Source organism: Suncus etruscus, chromosome 11 (genome assembly GCF_024139225.1).
Source record: "Suncus etruscus isolate mSunEtr1 chromosome 11, mSunEtr1.pri.cur, whole genome shotgun sequence".
Classification (NCBI taxonomy): domain Eukaryota; kingdom Metazoa; phylum Chordata; class Mammalia; order Eulipotyphla; family Soricidae; genus Suncus; species Suncus etruscus.
In genome coordinates this window covers 54,037,186-54,057,722 of record NC_064858.1, presented here as the reverse complement: position 1 = coordinate 54,057,722, position 20,537 = coordinate 54,037,186, and the positions used below count along the sequence as shown (strand labels likewise).

The window sequence follows — 20,537 nt, the reverse complement described above, 5'->3', positions numbered from 1 at the left end:
TAAATTATACTGTCAGAACCAACATATTGCAGAGTTTTGGTTTGCATTCTAAATGCATTCACATAAACTGAAATTTGAGAAGAGACTTTATTACATTCTTGGCAACTAGAAAAGTTTTCTTCCATAAAACTTATTTTCGGGGCTGGGAAGGTGGCGCTAGAGGTAAGGTGTCTGCCTTGCAAGCGCTAGCGTAGGACGGACTGTGGTTCCATTCCTCCGGCGTCCCATATGGTCCCCCCAAGCCAGGGGCGATTTCTGAGCACATAGCCAGGAGTAACCCCTGAGTGTCAAACGGGGTGTGGCCCAAAAACCAAAAAAAAAAAAAAACAAAAAAAAAAACTTATTTTCACATGTTCATTTATGCCCCAACAGAAACCAGAGTCTTTCCCTTCTCAAAAACATTTGGGATGTTTGAGACAAAACCAGTGATTTTCTAAGTTTATCTAAACCTGTTTCTTTCAAAGTTTCTTTCCATCTCTGGAATTATGCTAATCAGAACTGTCTCCAGTGTTTCATTAGACACATATTATTTCAATGACTAGGCTGCCATAATTGACGAACTTGTGTGCAAAGGCAGTTGTCTGCTTGAACCCACAGCATCACTCCTCTCCATTTCAGATTAAACAATTTGCCCCACTCAATGTCTTAAGGTTCTTGTTTTTTATTTCTTTATTTTCAGGATACTTTTGGGTTTGGGGGAAAACTGAATATAAAACACAGAAAATTTCAGATTGATATGCTCCCTCTGCCTGTCCCCTCCATCTCCTCTCCTACTAACACCTTGTCAAAATTATGAATTGATGCGGTATCTTATTAACTAAAATCTATGGTTTATATTAGAGTTCATACTTTATGTTGTATGTTATTTTGAGTACCTAATGTTGGCAAACATATAATGTCAGTATCATACAAAATAATTTCAGGACTGAGATAGTACAGAGCTAAGGCGTTTGTTTACCTAGTTTTCATTCTGAACTCTTCCAGGAGTAATCACTGAACACAGAGCAAGGAATAATTCCTGTGCACTGTCAGGTATAACCCCATAGCCATGTCCACGATAATAGTTTCAGGAGCCGGAGAGATGGTACCATAGGTAAAGCACTTGCATTGCATGTGGCAGACCTGGGTTTGATCCCTTCATCCTACATATAGTCCCCAGGGTATCACCAGGACTGATTCCAGAAGTTCCTCCTGAGCTTCACTGGATATGGCCCCCCAAAAAACAACAAATAGTTTCAAGCCCTCAAGATTCTCTACCCTCCACCTATAGTCCTCATCTCCCCTTTCCTTAACTGGGGGCAATCACTTACCTCTTTCCTCTTTTCTGGTTCTGTATACTTTAGCCTTTCTTAGAGTGCCAGACCTGATGGGCTCATACCTGCCCACTTGAGGCAGGCTTCTTAAGATTTTCCCTTGTCCTTTGTTTCTTGCCAGTTTTTTGTTTTGTTTTGTTTTGTTTTTTAGTGAGAAATACTTCATTGTTTTACTGTTACATTATTATTCACTCACCTTCTGAAGGTTTCCAGGCTTTGTTTTGTTTTGATTTTTGTTTTTGAGTCATACCCAGAAGCACTCAGGGGTTACTCCTGGCTCTACACTCAGAAATCGCTCCTGGCAGGCTCAGGGGACCATATGGGATGCCGGGATTTGAACCACCATCCTTCTGCATGCAAGACAAACACCTTACCTTCATGCTATCTTTCTGGCCCCAGCTTCCAGTCTTTGAGTTGAAAAGAACTGCTAAATACATTTGTATGCAGGCTTATCTTCAGATCTTTCCTCCACTATCTAGCAACAGTCTTAAAACTATCATCTGACAACCTACTTTTGCCTTGCATATCTGAGGTCCTGAGTTTGAACCCTAACTTCAAATAAATCATCATCCTCTCCTGTACTGTTTTTAGCCTTGAAGAAGAATCAAGATGAATTTGCATTAAGCCCCGATAGTTTTTTAAGTCAAATTGTGATTTTTCTTATCTCTTAGTTTTTGTTCATTTTTTCATAAATATGAGATAAATGTGATATAAATATCTTAATTTTTATTTATTAAAATGTGTATTTGAGAGTCAGAGTGATAGTTCTGTGGGTAGGCCACTTGCCTTAAACAGAGCCAGCTTGAATTCAATCTCCGGCACCCAAGATGGCCTCCCAAGAACCACCAGAAGTGATTCTTGAATGCAGGGCCAGGAATAAGAGCTGAGAACCATCAGATGTGACCCAAAAATAAAACAAACCAAAAAATTTTATTTGAGCCACCATAATTTACAATACTGTTCATGACAGGGTTTCCTGCACACACTCTCTCAACACCACACCCTCCACCTGAGTGTCCACTTCCCTCCACCAGTGTCCCAAAGTTCCCAACATTAGCCCCACACACATCCCATTGGAAGGAAGGCTCAGAAACTGAAGAACTTTTCTCGAGTTCTGTTGCTTTGGCCATTTGTTCTTCTCTTCTTATGTGTCTTTATATCAACAAGTGAGAAAGATCATTCTGTAAATACTATTATTTTGAAACACACACTTGGGTAGAAGGTTTCTATGAATGATTTCACACCTTAGTACTATAGTTTTACAGTCTATTTAAAAATATGCCAGTAACACAGGAGAGATTATGAAAGATACTCATGTCACCCAGCCTTCTCCTTAAGCACTGTGTTTTAGGTTTCTAGCTGAATGCGTGCTTAGAAACCAAATCTTTCCCTCTGAGAAAATTTCTAAATTTCAGAATTCATGATCCTAAATACAATGTCCCACCTAAAAACTTCCATAGAACGTAAAGCCTTCCTTTTGTCACACTTGCCAAAACTTTCTGTAAAAATCTAGTTGCTCAACGTCCTCCTAATGGCAAAAATCATGCATATTGTATCTGCAATATGTGCTATACCAAGATATCTTATATCGGATGCTGCAAACTTTTCCGCTGCCCACCCATTTTCACCCAAACAGTGTAATATTTGCAGTTCATTGTAAGGCTGGTTTTGAGCTACTCTTTTGGCCTTTCAATGTTCAGCAATCTTTTTTTTTATTTAAGCTATTGTGATTTACAAAGTCCTTCATAGTTAGGTTTCAGACATACAATGAGTCAGAGCCAATCACAAGACCACTGTCCACCTCCCACCACCAATGTTACCTAAGTATATCTCATATCACCTCCTTGTCCCCAGCTTGCCATATAATAGACTTATTTTAAGTTTAGATGGTTAAAGTAGAAACCTTTTATTTTTTAACCAAATTATTCTTGTTTATCCACATTCAGTACATAAACCACAGTGGTCGTGGTGTTGGTTGGTGTTTGTTCAATCAAGGAATGCCTGTAAAGTATTTAGTTTGGTGAAATCACAAGTCATGTCATTCTCTTCCTCCCAGATGCCTTAAAATCAGTAAATTGATGCTTAGGTTGCATTATCAAGATAATTACAATCATCTGAATTATCAAGCAATGGTGAATAGACTTTTTTCTCTTTATATTTGGAGGAGCTAATTGGATCTTACCTCAACTTAAGAGTAGTCTGTCCACAAAACTGGAACTTTTCAAAACAATAAATACTAGTGCTCTTTGATATGATTCTCTCCTCCTGTTCACCTTTCAGAGACCCTAAGTTGGGTGAGAGTTTGGAAATGAAATACTCTGGGCAGATGACATTCTACAATCCAGTCTTACAAAGCTAGACTTACATATACACCAGCCTCCTGTCCTGAATTTTGTCCCAGACTACAATTATTACTAATCTACAGTACTTGTCACTTTCCTAATTAAATATACCATCAGGGGTCTGAGAGATAGCTCAGTTGGGCGTTTGCCTTGCACACAGCCAACCCAGGACAGACAATGGTTCAAATCCCGGCATCCCATTTAGTCCCCGAGCCTGCCAGGAGCAATTTCTGAGCACAGAGCCAGGAGTAACCCCTAAACACTGCTGAGTGTGACCCCCCCCAAATTATATATACCATCAGGAAATACCTGCTACCATAGTGGTGGGCCATTACATTCAATGTCTTGGAAAATCTGCTTTATCAAATCCTGTGTTAGTGTTGCTCAAGGTGTTAATTCCTCTTAACCCCCCAAAAAAAGAACACGTGTTTTTAAATACAATAAAGTGGGAACCTGCATTCCTGTGAGAATATATTTAAATCATGTTTAAGTCAGTCAGAAGTAAGTTAATAATTTATGTACTTAATTTTGGAACTGTTGTATCCAAATCTAAGGCCTTAGATAGTTACACTATAATCAGACAGAATTCTCATTGACTCTGTGTTCTTCGTATGGCTTTTAAATGTTTAGTCTGAAAATAATTCTAAATTCAATTTAAAAGTTGAATTTTCAAGGGTTGGCACAATAGGATAGCAAGTAGGTGCCTGCCTTGCATGCAGCTCACCTAGGTTTGATTCTCAATATCCATATGGTCCCCTGAGAACTGCCAGGAGTAATTTCTGAGTGAGTAAGCCCTGAGCACTGCAGCGTATGACCCCAAAATAAAACTAAAATATTGAATGTTCAAACATACAGATTGCCAAAGAAGACTGTCTTTCCTATGTTTGTCAGGGAAAAAAATTACTGATGGAGAATTGATTTGGTTTGAGGGAAAAGTTTTATTTTTAGAATTAGATAAGAACCTGTAAGTTATAAGCTTCTTCCTTATAGCAGAGATTCACATTATGATCGTATTTAAGTCTTCAGTGTTAATACCAATTCCTATTATAAGGAATTGTCACTTTCAGGAATAACTTGAAGAATTGCTTTTTAGGATCCAGGCTAAAGAAAAACTTCCCAGAAAGTCTGTTAAGGGCTAGAGATATAGCTTAGAGCCAGAGTGTGTGCCCGGTATACACAATGCCCAGGCACCACCCCAAACCCCAGCAGATATGACCCAAGTGTCCCTAGAACACTGTTGAGGAGACATGATGCCCACACCCAACATCAAAGAGCTGTTTCTGAACACTGAACTATCAAGCCCCTTGCAGCTGAGCCAAGAACCCTGGGGGTGGGGTGCACTGGGCTTCAAGTCTTTCTGGGGAACCCCTCCCAAAACTTTTTTTTAAATGTCAGCCGAGTTTCAAGGAGGAGTCATATATTTTCTTTCACTCACTGCAAGTACTAACAAAATGTGTGCATGAGTGTATGCACATATACGCATGCATGTGTGTTAAACTGGAAACACACACCAGGAACCAACCCAGTTCTAACCGCCCATTGCAGAGCTCCAATGCTGGATGCTTTTTTCCTCAGGAATGTTTTCTTAGGGGATCTAATCTCATAGAAGCCTAAACTGTCCCAAATATTGGGTCCCTATTCTCTTCATGCCACATTCTCTGAAGATGGGTCAGCTGTGAGCAAGGCAAACACCCTCTGTGTTCCAGTTCTTAATAATTTTTTTTTTTTTTTGGTTTTGGGTCTCACCCGGCGGTGCTCAGGGGTTACTCCTGGCTCCATGCTCAGAAATTGCTCCTGGCAAGCACGGGGGACCCTATGGAAAGCCGGGATTCGAACTGATGACTTTCTGCATGAAAGGCAAACGCCTTACCTCCGTGCCATCTCTCCGGCCCCCAGTTCTTAATTTTCTAATTTTTAAAAAAGAGAGCTTGTGAGGTTCATCTTTCAGTCCCACTCATTCTAAAGAGTTGACTGAGACTACTGTGACCTGGATGCCCTGCTCTGCTGAGTTATGGCTGTTGGGCCTCTGTTTCAGTGTCATCCTCTCAGTGGGCCAGAAGATTGAGTTATGCTCACCAATATAAATTTTGCTTCCTCTCCCCTGGGCCAGTGAAGACTGTGCATTGGAAATGGGTCTTTCCCAAGACTAACAGGAATTTCTGCAACACACTGATACTCATCACTGGGAAAGCACTGGGTTGTGTCAGCTTCACAACCATGAAACAAGGGAGGTGCTATATTAACACACCCACTTTACAGAGGAAGTAACTATGACAGTAGTTAAATACCTAGCCATATGGCTCTGAAGGGGAAGAGCTACTTCAGAAATCCAAATACTCTTTCTATACTCTTATTATACATAAGAGACACAAAGTATCTCCTAAAAGAAGCAGCTTTTCAGGGACTCTTTATAAATTGAATATGTACAAATTACACACACGTTCTCTCTCTCTCTCTCTCTCTCTCTCTCTCTCTCTCTCTCTCTTTCTCTCTCTCTCTCTCACACACACACACACACACACACACACACAAACTACTGTAAGGGAGGGATGCAAAAAGTATGTTTTATTAACATTATAATTGGCCTTTCCAACTAAAATTTTCTTCTTATTACAAACACAATCCACGTTCACTATTATTCAACTTTAAAATAATGATATTAAAAAAACTAATTTTACCACTCATAGATAAACATCTCATTGCCACACGCTGTGTAATTTTCCATTCTACTTACGCATAGTTAAATATCACTTTTTTTTTTTTTGGTCATTGGGTTTTTGGACTATATTTAGCAGTGCTCAGGTATTTTTCCTAGTTCTTTGATCAGGGACCACTGTTAGTGGAATTGGGGAACTATATGGAATGCTGGGAATGAAACCTGGGTCAACTGTGTGCAAGGCAAACACCCTCCCCTCTGTGTTCCAGCTCTTACTTTGAAAAAACGTATATAGCCTTGGGGCCAAAATGGTGGTGCAAGCGGTATGGCATCTGCCTTGCTCGCTCTAACCTAGGACGGACCATAGTTCAATCCCCCGGCTTCCCATATTGTCTCCCAAGCCAGGAGCAATTTCTGAGTGCATAGCCAGTGATCCCTGAGCGTCACTGGGTGTGGCACAAAAAAAGAATTAAATAAATAAAAGTACATAGCCTTTGTCTGTTACATTATAATCTATTTAACTCAATCACTCAAAATATTTTATTAAATAAATATCCATCCCTAATGTTATTGGAGGTAATTGAACAGCAAGCCAAAATTCCTTACTGAACCAAATATCCCAGTCCCTCACTGGACAAAATGTATTTAACTAGTTTCATTTGCTGAATGCTAGGTCATTCCAAGACCTATATTATAACCAGGGCTATGAATAATATATCTATACCTAAATATTTTTCAGCTAGTCTGTTAATTTCCTTAGAATAAGCCACTAAGAGGATAAAGGGACAGTGTTTGGTATGTAGCTGATCCTGGTTCAATCCCAATACCACATATACTTCGCTGAGCACTGCTAAGAAAGATCCCTGAGCACAGAGCCAATAATATAAGCCTTGAGCACTGCCCCAGAACAAAAAATGAATTAAACATAGAGTGACTAAGCCAAAGCTGATACACATCATGATACTTTGGGTAAGTCTAATTAGTTACTCATATTTATATTAGGGAAGGAAGAACTAGAACAGGGACACTTACTGAGAAACTGTCATCCTCAGCATGACCCCTAGGCATATCAACTCTATCTGAATAGCATCTATTCTGGAAGTTACTTAGAATCTGTCTTCATGACCTGAACTCCTTATTTCGTGTAAAGAATGGTTTGTTCTTTCAGCATCCCCAAGAAACCACAGAAGAGTTTTATAACTTGTGTTAATTGCTCTGAAGACAGTGTTGCAGCTAAGTGCTAACTTGGGGCTTTGGTGATCACTTGAAAAATGAAGAATAGTGTGTTTAATAAATTAACTTTCCTCTAAATTAATGTCGGGTGTGATACAACAGCGTTTTCCTGCAGAGCAACAGAGAACAGACCTGGCAGTGACTTCCAACCCAAATAATAGGGTATATTTTCAGAGCAGTAAATCTTACAGTGTAGAAATCCTGACCAGCAGCTCTAGCAGCATCTGCACGTTGTGGAAAACACAGAACTACCGACCCTCCCTAAGACCTGCCATTCCAGTCTATTCTGACAGCTATAGGAGAAGCAACATCTCCTGGGAGAAGAAATAGCACAAGGTAGAGAACGAAAGGTCCAGGATCAAGGGCCAGGCAAATTAGGTGCCTGCTGTCTTCCTGGACTGTAATTACTCCATTTCAACACATAATCATCAAATCATTGCAGATTTGATGCTGATTTTTTTAATAGTTGGGACCATTATGTGATACTTTTTTTCTTTCTTAATTGTGCCAGAATTAATCTAGAACATAATGTGATAATTGTGCACATGGTGGGGATGATTCTTTTTGGTAAAAAAAAAAAAAAAAAGATGGTAGTCAAGTCTCCTCTGTGTAGAAAGGTGGAGGATAAAGCTCACTCAGGCTCCATTCTAAACACAAGGATCTTGCTCAAGGTCTTTATTCTCATGAATGAATGAATGAATCACCCAAAAGGACCCCACACCCCAAATACCATCATGGGAGCATTATTATGTTGTTATTATTATTATGTTAAAACATAGATGGGGCTGGAGCCACAATATAGAGGCAGGTGCAGACAGGCTTCTGTGTTAAGACCATTCTGCTGATGTGCCTAAAACCAGCTCATTCTGGAGGTTAGAGACTAAGGGCTTACTTTAAACTGTCAATGCCTGGTCCAGGCATGGGAATCACCCTGGTAGTGCTATGGCTGTGTCTTCTGTCAGAGGAGTAGTTTCATTGACCCTCACTGACTGCTTATGTCACATTGTTCCTGAACTCTGCTCATTCAGCTCTGGAGTAATTTAGATCCTGGAAGAGACCTTGAGAAGTCATTTGGCCTTATTTCTGGCCAAAGGGGAGCAAAGCAAAAGAAAACCAACTTCCCAACCCCAGCCACTACAGACAGATGAGAGTTTAGACTATTTTCAGAAAGGTGAGAAACACCCAGCTGACCCGCCTCATTATTTTGCCTTCTCCTGAAATCTTTTCTTTTCATCTCAGTACTTAAAATACAAACATCCAATTCTTTTCTTCTCATGATGCTGGAAAAATCTTTGAAGCTCTTGCCAGCCCACAGGAAACCCTTGTTAGACTCCAGTTCCAACTCTCCTCCAGGCTGTTCCTGGCTTCTTCCACCTGGGCTCCCTGGAAAGCTTGCTGTTCTCCATAACAAACTCACTTGCTGCCATACACAAAGAATATATAAGTATATAAGAAATCAGAAAAGAGCCCTACAGATTAGTAGATGTGAGAACCTATAAAATGATCTCTTTCCCCTAAGTTGGTCCATAAAAATGGCAGTTTCAGGGCCTTCAGTGCAGACTTATGATGACGGAAAAACATCTCATACAGTATGGCCATCCTCAGGGAACTTTTTGTATGAGGGATGGGATGCTCAAAGCCTGAGCCCAGAACAGTGGATACAGGAAGACATTCAGATTCATGGGCAAATAGACAGGAGAAAAAAAGGGGAAGAATTCTGGGGGATGGGGAGGGAATGGGGTGGCCAACCAAAGCTCCTCCCAGAAGGTAACACTGGATCTGAGTTCCAGGAGATAAAAATTCACTCCAGGGGCTGGACAGGTTATTTAGGGGCCAGAGTGCATGCTCTACTTGTAGTGGTCCCTCATTAGATACCCAGCACCAGAGAGTCTCCTGAGAATCTGTACTAGAGGCCTTTGGGCACCAACAGGGTGGGTGAGCCCAGTGACCCAGGTAATCCTGAGCAGCACCAAATCCTTGGACTCTCTCACTGAGCCCTGACCAGTTGTCCCAGAGTCACTAGGGGACACTGAACACTGTTTGGGAGTCCTCTCACCAAATGAGTTTGTTTCTGATGGCTAACTCGTGCTCTGGATTTGTATCTCTTTATGTTCCTCCCCTGCTACAGGCCAGCTTTACTATATACAACAGCAGCACAATAATGCTTCTTTGGGGTATTTTTTAAAATCATTTAAGTCACTGAAAGCTACCAAACATAATTGTTTGATCCTATTTTAATTAACTCGATGAAATCAAATATAATTAAGCTTTAAACTAAGGAAAATATAATGGCAAAATTAATAGTTATGATTCAGCAGTAACTATCTAACTAGAAAGCATTCTCAGAATATCTCACACTCTCTGAAAATACACTCTCTGGTGTTGGAGAAATAACATAGCAGGGAGGGCATTTTGCCTTGATTGTGGCCAACGCATGTTCGATCCCTGGCAACCCATATGGTTGCCTGAACCTGCTATGAATGACTTCTAAGCGGAGTGCCAGGAGTAATATCTGAGTGCCATACTGTGTGTCAAAAGTGAGAGAGAGAGAGGGAGGGAGGGAGGGAGGGAGGGAGGGAGGGAGGGAGGGAGGGAGGGAGGGAGGGAGGGAGGGAGGGAGGGATGGACAAAGAGAAAGAGAGGGAGAGAGGGAGGGAGGGAGAAAGAGAAAGAGAGAGGGAGAGAGGGAGAGAGGGAGGGAGGGAGAAAGAGAGAGGGGGAGGGAGGGAGGGAGAAAGAAAGAGAGAGGGAGAGAGGGGGGAGAGAGGGGGGAGAAAAGGGGGGGAGAGAGAGAGAAGAAAATCTCAGTTGTATGGCAGTGGACTAGGGAAATCTCTTCTCCAAGCTGTGTTTCAGCTACATTGGAAATGAGCAGAGGAGCAGAATAATGAAGGACTAGCAACATGTTTCCCATGAACTCTGTGTGGCCTTAGTCTGCCCCTCTCAGTCCTGATTAGGGAATACAAGTGATTACTATTTATATCCTCAAACTCACTCAAGATGCCAACCCAACATTAGAGCTCAGGGCTGAAGTGTTCCCCATTGTAAATCTCTTGCTCTAATTTGTACTTGGAAAGTTATGCTCTGAAATCAGAAAATACCTTCAGTGTAAAGAGAAGAGTTTCGTACTATTTTTCCTGCATTCGAAAATGAAGAACTATGGACTGAAGCCATAGCACAGCAGGTAGGGCATTTGCCTTGTTACAGCCGACCCGATTTTGATCTCTGACATCCCATATAGTCCTCTGAACCTGCCAGAAGTGATTCTAAGTGCAGAGCAGTAGTAACCCCTGAGTGTTCCAGGAATGGCCCCACAAACCCAAAACAAAAAAGAACAAAGAAAATACGCAACTGTTTTCAGGATAGACAGAGGTAATACTGATAATTTCTGACTTGATACACAGTTACCAAGCAGTTCTTAATTTTATGTGCAAAAGGAAAGGAGAGGGGGAAAATAGATAGTTATTTCCTTCCTCGGTCAGTCAAACTCCCCTCATTTTATTTACTTCATTCCGAAAGGTGCAGATACTGTATCTGCTTACTTTATCTATTTTTTTAATATAATTTTTATTTTGATCATAGTGGCTTACATATTGTTGACAATATTTTAGGTATATATTTACATAAAATCAGGGGGGATTTCCATCACCAATTTGTCCTCCCTACACCTTTGTTTTTGTCCTACCTCCCATATGCTCTTCCCTCACCCCCAGGGCTGCCAGAATATGTGGTCCCCTCTGTACCCAGTGCTTACTTTATCTATTAAGAACTGTATTTTAGGAATTTGTTTCCAGATGAGAACATGTACCCCTGTTCCTGGCAGTGCTGACAAACTACATTAGACAAGTGCAAAATGGAAAGTTGGCTTTGAATTCATTTAACTGCTGCATATTATCTTCGGTTTTAGAAACTGCATCACTCAGGATTGTTTCTCTTAGAATATAAAAGAATTTCCTGCTGATGCCTGAGAAGAAGAAACTGCTGCTAGTAATACAGACAAGTATGCATGAGTGGAGAGTATGGGGCTCCCTGTGAATGGGGATCCAAGTGCTCACATTTCTGGCATTATAAAGCTTGATGTCAAGATGTTACTTGGGCGCTTAGTGAATGTCCTGCCTCCTTCATTTGTTTTTCTGGAGATTCCAGAAAAGATTCCCTTCTTTCTATGCAATTCATCTTCCTTTAGTGCTGTCTTTCCTAAAATGGATAATACATCCTCTCCGGGCACTAGACCACTGGGGAGGCGGGTGGTAACAGCCTCAACTAGAGTTGGGGGGATGCTTTCTTTTGGAGGACCATCCAGTAGTACTCAGAGATTCTGACTCAGTGCTCAGAAATTGCTCCTGGCAGGCTCTGGGGTCCTTGGGAAGGTGGGGATTGAACTCACATGCAAGGCAAATGCCCTGAATGTTGTGCTATCACTCTGGCCCCAAGGGAAAGATGCTTTTTATTCACTTAAAGAAGATTGATTTCACCACTTTTATTTTATTTTATTTTATTTTATTTTATTTATTTTTTATATGTGATAAGCTTCATAACTGCACTAACAATTGCCATGATAATGTCAATGAGTGAGAGAAGTAGAATAGCTGTCTCAAATACAGGCAGAGGATGTGGGAGGAAGGAGATGGGAGGGCATTGGTAGTGGGAATGTTGCACTGGTGAAGGGGGTGTTCTTTTCTATAACTAAAACCCAACTACAAATATGTTTGTAATTATGGTGCTTTAATAAAGATATTAGTATGAAAAATCATTTTAAAAATTAAAACTGAACTAAAAAAGTAAAGAAGGTTGATTTCAAAGAAAGTGCTGAGTGATTTTTTTTTCTCTTATTGGAAAAAGAGGCTATTGATCAAATAAGTTGGGGACCTCTAACTTAGAGTTTGCTTGAGGAATTCTTTGAAAGCTCTGTCAGAATACACCATTAGACCTCTCGCTTCAAATTGTAAGCCAGTCCTCCCGGCTCTTCCAGCCCTTAACTCTATTGTCTCTGGGCCTTTTTACAATAATGTTTAATTTTTTTCTTAGAATCCATAGACGAGTGAGACTATTCTGTGTCTTTCTCCCTCTGACTTATTTCACCGCTGAGGGTCTTAATAAATATCCACAATAACCTCCAGGTTTCCTGCATCCAGCCTTTAGCTGACCCAGTTCGTCCAGCCACCAGAATTACATTTCGCTACATAGACATGATTGTGGCAGCCCCTACTCCAAAGATGATTCCAGATCTATTGTGCCAGTCTTATCTTCTGTCAACGAACCAGACCACCTACCTTATTCCTTGTAATTTCCAAGTGTGCTTGTGTTGTTGTTGTTGTTGTTGATTCTGCTGTTATAATAGCTTTTCTATAACCTGAAAAAAAATTGCATCATCCTCTTAAGAACCAATTCAATCACTTATAGCAGGCCATCAGCATTTGTTAAGTGAATCAAGACTTGCTCCCCTATATTATGCACACTCACTGCCATGCAGTTTCATACTCCTTCTGGGTATTCTGGAAGTGCTCTGTTCATAATAGTCATACTTGTCAACATGTATTCTGGACCTTTTTTTTTGTGGTTAGGCTTGAATCATGTGCTACTTTGCCCTCTTCCTCTCCCATGGCAGACACCATGCCCAACCCTCATATCCAGTTCTTTTGGCAGCAGAAATCAGAGGTCAGACACAGGATCAATCCCCTTCTAAACACACTTCTTCAGGCATCCACTTTCAGCAGCTCATCCAGTATACAGTTCTATTTGACACCCCCTAAGTAAGCTAGGAGGGTTTCCAGGGCCCCCTTTGATTCAGTAACAAGTGAAGTTTCCTTTAGGTGAGTTTTTTTTATTGCTAAAGAAGATGTTGCTGTTTTAATGTTGTTTTTTACCATATATTGTTTCATGTTATGGATTAATCTGTTTAGGAAGAGCAAGATGAGTTGCTGAAATCTACTATTATTCTTTAATTTATTTCTGCATTGTTTTTTTTTGTTTTTTGTTTGTTTGTTTGTTTTTGGTTTGGGGGTCATACCCCTGGGTCTGCACCCAGGGATCACTTCTGGCAGGGCTCATGGGACCATATTGAGTGCCAGGAATTGAACCCAGGGTAACCACTTGCAAGACAAGTGCCTTACATGCTGTACTATTATTGCTCCAGTCCCAAAATCCAGCTATCCTTTACAGAGAGTTGCCCAAAGCACACCTGTTCTGCCCACTAAACTGTTATCAGTACCTGTCATAGTCTCTGTAGAATTCAACCCACTGCTTTGTCCTAAAATCACCACACTGCCTGTAATTTCTTCTAGCCCTGGTCTTTTATTAACTGGGTACATTTTGTGTGCTAGCTAAGAAAAACAGTAAAAGGACAATAGTAATCTAAACTTTCAATTCAACTTCCCAGTATCACAATTGGGGAGTTTGGGGTCATTAGAAAATGAGTTAAGAAGGCTGCTCTTTTCTATTCTGTGTGAAAAAAGATTAATAAACGAAAATGGGAATACTCTTCATAATCCATTTGCTTTATTTTTTAAGCAGGAGAGTAAGCTATCAAAAATATGTTGTGTCAAAGCGATCAAGAAAGTGTGAGACACCTTTTCTATGACTAAGTGAAAAATGCCATATAATTATCATGACTCAATTCAGTGAGTTTCATTCCTATGCTCCAATTAAAAGCCCTCTTTAATTCTGATCACATTTCAAGGTATGAAAGCCAAAAAATTTGGGAAATAGCAGGAAATTTCTCAAAGGAATGGAGTATAAGTCAAGCATTTATAGGAACCTGAGTTTGATCCCTGGTTTGTATCCCCAGTGGCCCACATCCCTACTGTGGAGAACCCAAGCTAAAGCAAAGATTGGATCTTTAAAATGAGGAATCAAAGAAGTTCCTGTTTATGTTTTGTTTTTCCTTGTTTTAAATTAACATTACTTGGGGACAACCACAGCTACATCCAAGGATGTTAGAATGGAAAGCAGGTGGAAATGACAATCAAACTAGAGCATCCGTCCATGTAGGGCTCTACCACTTGAACCATATTCCCAGCCCAAGAAAGATCAGAGTTTTTCTGATTCTCTTAATAAACCTCAAGGAGCTGTTTGTAAAAGGCTCACATTAGAGCTTCTATGGCAGTCAAGAGACTGATGCAGGGAACAGGAAGATGAGAAACATAGAGAGATAAGATCTGCTATTGCCAGTAGCAGTTTCTCAAATAATAGTTTTCCTGTGGCTTCATATAATTGCGATTCCTGCTTTCCAGTCATTTGATAATGGGCTAATGCTGTTGATGAATTAACTGAAAAGGTTTCCTCTTACTTTGTGTGTTTTCTCTCCTATTATGCTACCTCCTGTCTTATCTGAAAATCCATCAGGCTAACTGTCAGGTAAGTTTTTCTTGATGTTTAATGTAATTATTAGGTATCTCTATTGCAAGAAATGAAGAAAACAGAGTGGATGGTAGTGACCAATGATGAATGCTAAAACTAAGCAGAATAGGCATCTATTAAAAAGGGAAGAAACATTTTGCATATACATATGTGTGTATATATATGTGTATATAAGTATGTATGAATGTATATATATGTATGTGTGTATATATACATATTCCTATTCTCCAATTAAAAGCCCTCTTTAATTTTGATCACATTTCAAGATATGAAAGCCAAAAATTTGGGTATATATATATATACACCTGTGCAAGCTGCAAGCTCTAAGCACATTAAGCCAGTATGAGAGCATCTAGCCTAAGAACTTAGCTTGGGAGAATAAAGCAGCTCTCAGTAATAAAGTAGGTTACCTGCACCATCCAGTTTTGCTATGGTTCTTAATACATGCTGCTCCCAGAGGGCTTCATTGTTACAGAGCAGAATTATATAAGCAATTCTGTTGTAAATATGCTGTCAGCTTTCGTGAATTTAGATGGGCTCAAGAAAAATTCACAATGATGAAATTCAAATACCTGTTTTAAGTATTCATTCTATATACCTTGGGCCATAGAGCGAGAGGGTACCTAAGAGTAAAGGGAAGCCCTGACTTGTATGTGTTCATGCTGAACTCAGCACTGGAGTTATATCTTGTGTGAGGCTAGTCAGAGGAAATTGCAGTAGGAGATGGTGCTCCTTCATTTCTCCCTTGGGTGTCATGGTAGAGGAATTCTCCTTCACCCATATGAAGCCACAGAACCATCTCTCTCTCTCTCTCTCTGGATCCTCAAGTGCAAGACAAATGCTCTATGAAACCAAACCATTGCTAAGCCCAAGAGAAGAGAGCATTGCATTTAAATTTGTGTGTTTGATAGTGTCTGCATGTTGTTTTTAACTTGAGCTCTTTTTTATCTTTCAAGAGGAAAAACTCCTGTGCTTCAGTTGCCATGCAACACATAAAACTCTAACAGATTTCTAATTTTAATTTCAGAAGTCTACAGAGCAAATGAAGAAGGTCCCTACAATTATTCTTTCAGTCTCTTATAAAGGAGTTAAATTTATTGATGCAACAAATAAGGTGGGTACCATGCCTTCTCTTTTGTTTTAGACAGTACTTAATGTATAATTTAAGGTTTGCTTTCCATCATATCCAACTTTTCCCCCACTGTAATAATTCTTCACACACATCTATATGGAGTGAAAATCCAGCCTGAGCATCAATCTTCTATCAGAGGAAATGTTATTAGATGAAGGGCTCATTTTTGTCTTTCTCTCACTTTTATAAAGTTTATATGTTTATATATATCCAAGGAGCACATTCTGTGACATTCTTATTTCTTAATGGCATATCATTAACAACTACAGGGAAGAAACTGCACCAGTTGTATTGGTTTTCTCATGTGATGAGCAGAAAAGTTGAGCTTATGACTATGACTTAATGTTTATGGTGGAAATGGTGTGTGTGCTCTAAGGTCAAGTGGGTGAGCAGCAAGGTTGCATTTGCTTTAAAAATATTCCAGGCATTCTTTTGTAGGGAAAATGTTTGCAGTGTGGTAAACAAGAAAGCTTGGGAGGAATCACTCTGCAGCATCTCAAACAGATTGGGTCTACTCACAACGACCCCATGAGCCCATGTGCTTTATTCCCACATCCTTCCAACTGATGAAGTCTGTAGAGAGAGGAATATGATGCCACCCTAGGATGAACAATCTGGATTCTCTGGCCTGCCCACTCTGACTTCCCATCTAGACCACGGTAGAGAAAGAGAAGGGAAAGAAGGGTGGTGTACATTTGATGACTGAAACAAACATGACCCAACTACAAATATTTTTGTAAATACCATGCTTAAAGAAATTATTATTTTAAAAAATTATTATAAAAAATGAAATTATTATTTGAGCCAGTGTAGTTTAGGGCTGGGGCAGTTAGATTCAAATGTCTGGTATCGTCTATGGGCTATAACTGATGGGTGTGCCTGCAATCAATCTGAACATCTAAATCAATCCATTTGACATTTTCCTGATTTGTTTTCTGTACCAGAGACAGTTGCTACATTAGCAGAAGCCCCAGCTCCCTCTGGGACCTTAAGAAAATTTCTATCACTCTGTTTTTATTTATCTATCTCTCTCATACACACACACTTATATACACATACACATAAACACACACTCACACACAGAATGTTAGAAACTAGTATAAGACACAAGAAGAAAGCTTCTGATTAGGCATGATCCCACAGGCTAACCTTGTCCATAGCACATTCAGTCAGGCGTTTCCTAAGAAATGATTATTGAAATCCTTCAGTAGGTAGTTACAGTTATTGTTGTCAGATACTGTTGTGATTTGGAAGAAAAGCCCAATTAGTCTTTATTTATTTCTTAAACATCAATTTAGCTATTGGTGCATTAGTCTACTTTGTTCTTAAGTCATTAGTTTAAAAAGTTCCCAAATCAGCAGGGCTAGAAAGATAATAAATACAATGGGTAGGGTGTTTGCCTGCATACAGTCAACCTGGGTTCAATCTCCAGCATTCCATATGGTCCATGAGCCCTGCCAAGAGTAATTTCTGAGTACAGAGCCAAAGTAACTTCTAAGCATCTCCAAGAGTCCCAAACCAAAATAAAACAAAATTTTAATTAAAAATTTCCAATCCTAGAGCCATAGTTATATCATAGTGGGTAGGGAGTTTTTCTTGCACATAGCTGACCTGGGTTCTATTCCTGGCATCCCATATAGTTCCCTGAGCACAGCCAAGAATAACATTTGAGCACATAGCCATAAGTAACTCCTGGGCACCTCCAGGTGTGGCCCCAAAAATAAATAAATAAATAAATAAATAATCCCAAACTTTGTGAGACTTGAAGATCCCATAGTTATGGCTATACTTAAATTTTAAGATAAAGGAGACTAGTTTTTGTATATTTTTACAGTGTGCAGAAACCATCTCTACCCCACTTTGCATTTGAAAATCATGAATAGTGATACATTCAGTCTATGAGTCTGACATGCTCTTCAGTTAACCTCAGATATTGATTATTTCTAAGCAAGTTGTATTTTCCCTGAGAAGTTCCTAAGTCTTAGGCTCCCATTCCATCAAACTAGAGGTCTGGTTGGAAGCATCTATATTAATCACATCCCTGAACCAGCTCTCAGTAATCAGAGGAGTTGGAGAGCTCCTTAGGCCATGCTGCATGTTGCTTATGAACACATCAGAGTCATTGAACTCCATCTCTTGCACCTTATTGAGACAGTTCTGCTTCAGCTCGCAATAATTAGAGGAACTACCAAAAATTGTCTGCTTCCCAGGACTCTTCTTGGGCAGCTTATGCCCCCAAAGACATGCTAGAGAGAAATCTGTGCACTGCAGAAAGAAAACCACTGTATCTTTTAAGTTATTTTTTAATTTAATTCTACTGAAATCATTGTGATTTATAAAATTCTTCAGAATAGGATTTCAGACACACAATTAATATTTCAGACACACAATGAATCAAAGCCAGTCCCACCACCAATGTTGACCTCCCCCCACCAATGTTACCAGAGAGCATCCTATACCACCACAAAATTTCCCCTGGCTTGCCAGTATAACAGGCCCATTTTAAGTTTAGATTGTTAAATTTTGAGTCTCTTGATTCTATTGTTATTAACTTTGCCTTGGATATTTAGTTCTGTCCTTTGTGTGTGTGTATGTGTGTATAAAAATTAAATTTTTAAATAATATTTTTAGTTAAGCACCATGATTACAAACATGATTGTAGTTGGGTTTCAGTCTCCCCATTTTTTGATGAAATTAGATGTTTTTTCCTTGTTAAGTTCTGTCAGTATCTTGTATATCTTAGATGTTAGCCCCTTGTCTGATGGGTATTGGGTGAATAGTTTCTCCCATTCCATGGGTGGCCTTTGTATCTAGTCACTATTTCTTTGAGGTGCAGAAGATTCTCACTTTAATATAATCCCATTTGTTGATCCCTGCTTCCACTTATTTGGACAATGGTGTTTCCTCCTTGAAGATGCCTTTAGTTTCAATAACATTGAGTGTTTCACCTATGTGTTCTTCTATATTTATTGTGATTTTGGGTCTGATATCTGCAATCATTTGGATTTGACCTTTGTGCATGGTGTTGGATAGAGATCTGAGTTTTCTTTTTGCATGTAGCTTACCAGGTGTCCCAACACCACTTGTTGCAGAGACTTTCCTTGCTCTGTTTTGGATTTCTTGCTCCTTTATCAAAGATTAATTAATTGTGTATGTATGTGAACATTCTCTGAATACTCAAGTCTATTCCACTAATTGAGGGTCTGTCTTTATTCCAATACATACTGTTTTAATGATTATTGCTTTGTAGTACAATTTAAAATTGGGGAAAGTGATGCCTCCCTTCTTTTTCTCTAAAGTTGCTTTAACTATTCCTGGGTGTTTATTGTTCCAAATAAATTTCAGGAGAGTTTGATCTACTTCTTTGAAGAATGTCATGGATATCCTTAAAGGGATTGCATTAAATACAAACAATGCTTTGGGGAATATTGCCATTTTAATTATGTTAATTTTTCCAATACATGAAAAGGGTATGTGTCTTTATTTCCTTGTGTCCTCTTTTATTTCTTAAAGCAGTGTTTTGTAGGTTTCTTTGTATAGGTCCTTCGCCTCTTTAGTTAATTTGACTTCAAGATATTTGAGTTTGTGTGGCATTTATGTGAATTGGATTGTTATTTCCATTTCTTCTCTATCATTATTGTGTATAAGAAGGCCATTGATTATTGTGTAGGCTGCCACTTTGCTATATGAATCTATTGTTTCTAGAAGCTTTTTGGTAGAGTCTTTAGGGTTTTCTAAATATAGTAGCATGTCATCGGCAAACAGTAAGAGCTTGACTTCCACCTTTCCAATTTGGATACCCTTGATATATTTTTCTTGCCTAATTGCTATGGCAAGTATTTCCAGTGCTATGTTCAAGAGGAGTGGTGAGAGTAGGCAGCCTTTACCTGTGCCAAATTTCAGAGGAAAGAATTATAATTTATCCCCATTGAGATTAATATTTTCCATTGGTTTGTGGCATATGGCCTTGACTATATTGAGAAAAGTTTTTCTATACCCCTCCTGTTAAAAAATTTTTTCATGAATTGGTCTTGGACCTTACTGAATGCTTTCTCTGCATCTATAGATATGAGCATATGATTTTTATTTTTCTCTTTGTTGATATGGTGTTTATGTTGATTGATTTATGTATGTATCCTTGCATTCCTGGAATGAAATCTACTTTGTCATGGTGTATGACCTTCTTGATGAGGCATTGGATTTTGTTTGCTAGGATTTTGTTGAGTATCTTTGCATCTGTATTCATATGGGATATTAGTCTGTAGTTTTCTTTATTTTTTTTTTCGCAGCATCTTTGTCTGGTTTTGGTATCAGGATGATATTAACTTCATAAAAACTATTAGGGAGTGTTTCTGTTTCTTCAATTTCCTGAAAGAGCCTGAAAAGAATTGATAGTAGTTCCTCTTGAAAGGTTTGAAAGAATTCGGTAGTGAATCCATCTGGGCCTGGGCTTTTGTTTTGAGGAAGACTTTTGATTACCATTTTAATTTCCTCAATAGTTA

At 39.3% G+C, this 20,537-nt stretch overlaps 1 protein-coding gene across 1 annotated transcript in view; it reads left to right on the top strand.

The window, feature by feature from the left end:
• The window catches only part of ANKS1B (ankyrin repeat and sterile alpha motif domain containing 1B), a 1,587,094-nt gene that overhangs the window by 1,525,909 nt on the left and 40,648 nt on the right, over positions 1-20,537 (top strand). The window contains 2 exon segments of the mRNA XM_049782864.1: positions 14,889-14,900; positions 15,931-16,017. Of these exon segments, the coding sequence (XP_049638821.1) occupies positions 14,889-14,900; positions 15,931-16,017 (99 nt within the window).